This window comes from Olea europaea, chromosome 12, assembly GCF_002742605.1.
Source record: "Olea europaea var. sylvestris chromosome 12, O_europaea_v1, whole genome shotgun sequence".
NCBI lineage: Eukaryota > Viridiplantae > Streptophyta > Magnoliopsida > Lamiales > Oleaceae > Olea > Olea europaea.
The window spans coordinates 16022990-16030435 of record NC_036248.1 but is presented as its reverse complement, the minus strand read 5'-3'; the positions used below and the strand labels follow the sequence as shown (position 1 = coordinate 16030435).

The 7446-nt window shown below is 39.3% G+C and overlaps 1 protein-coding gene across 1 annotated transcript; it reads right to left on the bottom strand.

The window, feature by feature from the left end:
* Positions 1-4286: 4286 nt before the first annotated feature.
* On the bottom strand, positions 4287-6460 carry LOC111406675. The gene is made up of 4 exons (XM_023036064.1): positions 5153-6460; positions 4928-5098; positions 4677-4821; positions 4287-4618 (listed from the first exon to the last, which is right to left on the bottom strand). The coding sequence occupies exons 1-4, from the start codon at positions 6458-6460 to the stop codon at positions 4287-4289; spliced, it is 1956 nt and encodes a 651-aa protein (XP_022891832.1).
* Between the last annotated feature and the right edge of the window lie 986 nt (positions 6461-7446).

Below are 7446 nucleotides of genomic sequence, written 5' to 3'. Positions count from 1 at the left end.
TCGTAATTGAGTAATGTCGGCCATCACGCGGGCCTGCTGCTCAATGAGAATCGATATCTGACCCATAAGCGAGACAGTGGGATCAATAGGAGCAGTAGCGGGAGCAGGCGGGACGAGTGGTGGAATAGAAGTGGAAAAGAGGGAATATCAGAAGTGGATGAAGGAACATCTGAAGGAGGTGGAGGAATAGTGTAGAGATCAGCGAGTAAATCACCTAAAGAATTAGGGGGCACTGTCGGGTCGAAATGCTCAGCTGGCTTAGCAGGAGCAGACGTAAAAGCAGAAGAGGTGACATGTGACCTACTATGAAAGATGGTAGTGTGCCCCATGGGACGAAGAGCTCGTCGTGACACCCCATCGGGAAATGAAGCCCCAAGTGATGTTACCAAGCGGTGGATCAAGCAAGCATAGGGAAGACTAATCGGATGACCGGGAAATCGAAAAGTACGCAGAATGTGCTGACAAATGAAAGTGGGTAGGTCAATCGAATCCCCATCTAGCAGAGCATAGAGAAATCTTACATTCTCCATAGGTAGGGAAGAAGTGTGAGAGATTGTGCACAGATTTGTGCACACAATGCACAATAAAATTTGTCGATCGGTGGGGAGCGAACCAGTGCGGATCGCCTTAGGCCCACCTCCCAATGGACTATTAAACAGGGTGGACCGAATAAGAGAGTCAGTCAGAATAGAATCGGCTGAGAGATATGGGTAAACGGGATGAATGACCCGGGGAACATGTATGAAACTGGACATAACATCTAGTGAAATCCTAATTGTCTGACCTCGAAGGAACACCTTAAAGGACGACCCACTAATGTCATGAATGTTTGCATAGAACTCCTAAACAAGGAGACTAGGATGGGGATTTAAACCTATCAGTAAAGATTCCTAACCCCGTAAGGTGAAAATGGCAGCTAAATCAGGCGGTGAGTCAGATAGGGTGACCTCACGCTCAACTAAGATAGGGTGCAGTGAAAACTGACTCCCAAACGCTTCCTGTGCAGTAGAAGAAATAAACTTTAACCGACTAAACAATGTTGAACCACTAGCTGGCGGCGCTGTAGTGCGAGCCCTCTTAGGTGCCATCTGAAAAAGGATATGTGGAATGGACATCAAGACCCATAGATTGCTAAGAAATGGGAATGCATGAATGTTCGTGATCCAATGCTCAAACATCTACATGCACGTAGAACGATGCAAGGGAAGTGCAACAGTAGCAAACATATAAGTGATGGAAATGACAAATGATAGCCATCCCAAGTCTCACACATGCGGTCAAGACTCATTCACACGGTCGTAGTGTGTGCTGTGCAGATAGAATATGAAGTAACACATACTAAGTACTCCACACAAACTCAATATAAGTGATGGGAATTAGAAACTAATCATGTATTGAATGCATATTTGATCTCACATTGCAAGTCCGAGTGAACAACTACAATGCAAAAACGACACGTGATAACCAGTCTCAAAAAAAAAAAAAAAAAAAAAAAAAAAAAATATAAATATATAGTAAACAATTCAAAAAAAAAAAAAAAAAAAAAAAAAAAAAAAAAAATATATATATATATATATATATATATATATATATATATTTATTTATTTATTTATTTATTTATTTATTTATTTATTTATTTTAAAAACCAAAATGAAAGACAGATGCAAGTGAAAACAAACAAGCAATGCCATGAATGCAGAAATGAATTACAGAAATAAACTAAACATGTATGCATCTATGAAGATGATCAAGGAGGAACACATATGCCAACATCCTTCCTAAGTGACTCGAACCTCAACCCATCTAGAGGTTTAGTGAACAGATCGACAAGTTGATTTTCAGTAGAGATATGTTCAAGTAACACCACATTGGACTCAACTAACTCTCAAATAAAGTGATGACGAATGTCAATATGTTTGGTTCTAGAATGCTGAACAGGATTTTTTGATATGTTAATAGCACTGATATTGTCACAGAAAACAGTCATAATACCTTGATTTATCCCACAGTCACTCAGCATTTGCTTCATTTAAAGCAGTTGAGTGCAACAGCTACGAGCTGCAATGTATTCTGCCTCGGCTGTGGACAAGGAGACTGCGTTTTGTTTCTTACTTATCCATGAGACAAGATTAGAACCAATATAGAAACATCCACCCGAGTTACTCTTTCTATCGTCGGCATTTTCGGGCCAATCAGCATCAGAATAGCCGGCTAGTTCAAGATTGGACTCTCTGGAATACAAGATCCCATGATTTACTGTCCCATTGACATATCTAATGATACACCTCACTGCACTTAGATGGGACTCCTTAGGATCAGCTTGAAATCTAGCACATACTCCAACACTGAATGCTATGTCAGATCTACTGGTTGTAAGGTATAGTAGACTCCCTATCATACTCCTATACACAGTCTGATCAACACTCTTTCCTGTAGGGTCATGTCCTAACTTAACACTTGTGCTCATGGGTGTCCTTGTATGTTTCTTACTGTCCAAGCCAAATCTCTTTACAAGGTCTTTGGCATATTTTGATTGAGAGATAAACAGCCCACAATCAGTTTGCTTTACTTGAAGACCAAGGAAGTAACTTAGCTCTCCAACCATACTCATTTCAAATTATTATTTCATGCATTTAGCAAATTCAAGAGCAAAGGAGTCAATGGGAGAGCCAAAGATGATGTTATCGACATAGATTTGTGCTATAGTTATAGTTTCTTCAATATGTCTAATGAATAAAGTTTTATCAGCACCACCTCGTGAAAACCCATTCTCAACTAGGTAAGTGGTGAGTCTATCATACCAAGCTCTAGAAGCTTGTTTTAGACTATACAGTGCTTTATTGAGTTTGTAGACATAATAGGGAAACTTAGGGTCAATGAATCATTTCCGTTGTTCAACATACGCCTCTACTTGCAGTATTCCATTTAAGAATGCACTATTGACATCCATTTGATATAACTTGAACCCTAAGATACAAGCAACCGTAAGAAGAATGCGAATGGACTCAAGAGGAGCAACAGGGGCAAACGTCTCATCAAAATCTACCCCTTCAACCGGAATGTACCCCTGGGCAACTAGTCTAGCCTTATTTCTAGTTATGGTACCTTGGTCATCAGTTTTGTTCTTGAAAATCCACTTAGTATCTATCACATTACAATCATTAGGCCTAGGAATTAGATACCAAACATTATTTCGAACAAATTGATTAAGCTCCTCATGCATGTCATTCACCCAACATTCATCTCTAAGGGCTCCCTCTACTTTCTTAGGTTTAATCTGGGATACATAGCTAGTATATGTTAGGTTATTTAGAACTCTCTTTCTTAACCTTATACCTTCATCTAAATCTCCAATGATGTTAACCTTAGGATGATTAGATTTGACCTTGAAAGATGGTTCTCTAGGAAGCTTAGATTGATCAAAATTTTGTAGACCCTGATCAGAGATGTCTATACCTTTAAAGGAGCATGGAGATTTTGGAATTGATTGCTCTTTATTTTTAGCAGTGGCTCCTTGATCATCACTTAGATCTTCTATATCTAGCCCATTTTGAGCACTCTCACCCTCGGTGAAGGCATCATCAACAACAACATTTACAGATTTCATGATACTCTGAGTATGCAAGTTGTAAACTCGGTAGGCTCTACTGTTCTTAGAATATCCTAGAAAAACCCCATCATCACTTTTGGAATCAAACTTGCCTAGATTTTCTCTATCCCTCGGAATGTAACACTTGCTGCCAAACACGCGAAAGTATTTAACAGTAGGCTTCTTACCTTTCCAGATCTCATAAAGAGTCTTATCTATTTTCGATCTCAGGTATACCCTATTTACTATGTGGAAAGCGGTGTTAATGGCTTCACCCCAGAAATGCATTGCTAGATCCTTGCCGTGAAGCATGGCCCTAGCCATTTCTTGAAGCACTTTATTCTTTCTCTCAACAACTCCATTTTGCTGTGGAGTGATTAATGAGGAGAACTCATGCGTAATCCCCTCATCCAAATAGAAGTTTTCAAGATTGAAGTTTTCAAATTCTTTCCCACGATCACTTTGAACCCTAGAAATGGAAAGATTTTGTTCAATTTTGAGTCTTTTATATAAGGACTTAACCAGATTACCTATCTCAGATTTTTCTCTTAATAGTTCAATCCAGGTATATTTGGAAAAGTCATCTACCACAACCAGAATATACAGTTTGCCTCCTAGGCTCTCCACTCTAGATGGTCCCATTAAACCCATATGGAGAAGCTCATAGGGTCTATTTGTCAAGATTTTCGAGGTTTGCTTATGGTTTATCTTGAGTTGCTTTCCTTGTTGACACGGCTGCACACATCATTTTCACTTTGATCAATTTTAGGTTTTTGACCAATTTAGACAGACTTCTGTAATTAACATGATCGAGCCTTTGATACCAAAGTTCAGACATATCAATTTTATCACTACTGCACACATAGTTCGAGTTTGGGAGAACTCCATAATAGTTATCAGATGTTCTAACACCTTTAAGAACAACACTACCTGAAGGGTCATAAGCAGTGCATCTCTTTTGGACAAAACTCACTCCATAGCTCGCATCACAGATTTGACTAATGCTCAACAAGTTAGACTTAAGACCCTCTACATAAAGCACATTAGATATTGTAAAAAGTTCAAGAAATGGTGATGGAGCCTTTACCTCGAATGGGTTCTGTAGCTCCATCCCCAAAGGTAACTACACTACCGTTGCAGTCATCAAAGGTAGAAAATAAGGCCTTGTTACCACACGTGTCTAGAACAAGCACTATCAAGATACCACATGCATGTATTTTGAGCCTTATACGCTACATGAGCAACAAGACATTTTAGATTCTCATCGTACTCACTCACATCAGATTTCTTTACCTAAAATTTGCTAGAGGTCGAGGTGATCCTAGTCAACCTTGTTACCATCTCAGTTAAGTGACTAACCTGATTTGAAAGGAAGTTTACTTGACTAGGGATATCCTGACTTCTATTCCTATTTACTAGCTTTCGACACCTAGGTCTCGTGTGACCTAAAGCATCGCAGTGATGACAAGTGGGTATGAACCTAGGTTCAGATGCACGCGAGTGTTGATCCTGAAATTTAGGTGTAGAAATCTTACGGGCTCTAGCGGCCTTCAGTTAAGTAACATCCTTGCCTTTGGATTCTGGATTGGTTGAAACATTAGACCTGTTGGAAGCGGGGACAAATGTGGTCTTGGATGAACTAGACACATTGCCATCACTCTTCACAAATTCTAGACCTTGCCTATTTCCAGCTGGTTTGTTCATTCCTAATAGATCGTCTAGTTTCTTTGTTCCACTCATAAACGACTGCAGTTGAGTACTAGATTTCTCTAACTCATTAGTTAGTGTCTTAACCCTGTCTTCTAATTTCTCATTGATACACTTCAACTCACTGAGATTTTTAGATGAGACTTGAAGATCATTAGTGATTTTCTCATTCTCTCTCTCAAGCTCGTCTACCTTCTTAAATAGGGCTTTATTTACCTTTTTGATCTTGAGACTTTCCTTAAACAGAAGTTGATAAGCCTCATGTATATCCGTCTCATCCTCAGAATCATCACGGGACTTGTTACTCTCTACCTCCTCCTCAACCTTCTCACTCTCCTTATTTGACTCACTCTTGACAGTAGATACAAAAGCCATATAGCCCTTTTCCTCTCCACTGCTTAAGGAATCACTTTGATCACTTGAGTTAGAATCGTCATCAGTCAAGGACACAGCTAATGTCTTGCTCCTTCCCTTCTTTAGATTTTTCTTAAAGCTAGGACACTCATTCCTATAGTGCTCAAATCTCTCACACTCATGACACCTAACCACTTGAGATTTCTTACCAGGATTCCGAGCAGTTGATTTATCATTCTTCTTTCTTAGGAATTTACTAGGGGCTCCTCTCTTTTTGTCTTGGGGCCATTTCTTGCCCTTTAAGGCTTTCTGAAATTTTTTTACAAAGTAGGCAATCTCCTCATCTCTAAGAGTTTCCACGTCAGATGACTTAAACTCCTCTTCCCTAACGGTGTTCAAGGCTATGGACTTCTTTTTCCTCGGTTGTGAAATGGTGAGTTCATAGGTTTGAAGGGATCTTACGAGTTCTTCTATCTTAACTGTGTCCAGGTCCTTACTTTCTTCAATAACTGTGACTTTAGGTCTAAATCTCTCAGGCAAAGACCTAAGAACCTTCCTCACAAATTTGGACTCGAGAATCCTCTCACCTAGGTTGAAACTAGAGTTAACAATGTCATTCAATTTGGCATAGAACTGATCAAAAGACTCATCATCCTTCATCTTAATTTCTTCAAACCTTGAGGCCAACATTTGCAACTTAGAATTTTTCACAGTTCTAGTTCCCTCATGCGTTGTCTCTAGAATGTCCCATACATCTTTAGCAATTTTGTACATTGACACTCTCCTAAACTCTTCAGGAGACGCAGACATAAATAATGCATGGAGACCTTTACTATTCCAATTGCAATTAGCGAATTCATCCTTAGTCCAAAGGGAAATGTCAGTTGGGGTTACAATACTAGAAACAGTTGTGAAAGGAGGTTTTCAACCATTTTGTACACTCGCTCAGACACGTTCATCTAGGAACTTAAGAAAAGCACGCATTCTAACCTTCCAATAGGTATAGTTGCTTTCGTCAAAATACGAAGGCATAGATAGTGATTGACTCATCTAGATAACTATGGGTCAGGACTCGAGATTTGGCTCTGATACCACTTGAAATATCGTAATTCGACCCAATCAATACCTAGAGGGGGTGAATAGGTGTTTATGCGGAATTTTCTTTTTCAATCAATTAATAATTGCAACACGTCACAAATATTAATTTGTCTAGATCAGTTCACATGCTTTGCTATCCTATGTTTGAATAGCGGCAATAAATTAATAGCAGAAAAGTAAATAACGCAATTGTTTGTTGACAGAGAAACCCTAAGGTGGGTAAAACTCCGAGCCCAAGCCAGTAGGAATCCACTATCAATGAAAATACAATTTACAATCTGCCAGACTCAACCCACACTAGTTTTTCTGACCTGCAAACTGTAATTTCCTCAAAGCCTTCCTGGAATGCGTGATTCTACACCAACTCCTGGCTCCTAGCCCTCCTGGATTGTGTGCTACACCAATTCTTGGCTCTTGATTTCGTCTATCTCCTGTGGATTCAAGAGAATCGCCCGTTCTCTAACAATCGGGACTCCGATCTCCTTCCTTGATCTCCGAGAATCAACAAAAGCACTGGAAGGTTGTGTTGTTGTGTTTGATGAATGTAGATTTGATGTTTTTAGGTGATTACGCGAATCAAATGTGAGATTGAATGAATGAATCAAGTGTAGAGAGTTTTTCTTTAATTCCAATCCTTAAGAGAGATGTATGAAAATTAGCGCAATTTAATTTATATGAAGTGTATTGGGACATTTGGG

Bases quoted from the DNA above. Each gene is read 5' to 3' on its own strand.
- LOC111406675 (XM_023036064.1), bottom strand. From the start codon at position 6,460: ATGTCTGCGTCTCCTGAAGAGTTTAGGAGAGTGTCAATGTACAAAATT. The intron at 5,099-5,152 runs GTTACTTAACTG...CCTAAATTTCAG, and splicing joins CAGAATCCAAAGGCAAGGAT to GATCAACACTCGCGTGCATC. The intron at 4,619-4,676 runs GTAAAGGCTCCA...TGCTTTATGTAG, and splicing joins AGCTACAGAACCCATTCGAG to AGGGTCTTAAGTCTAACTTG.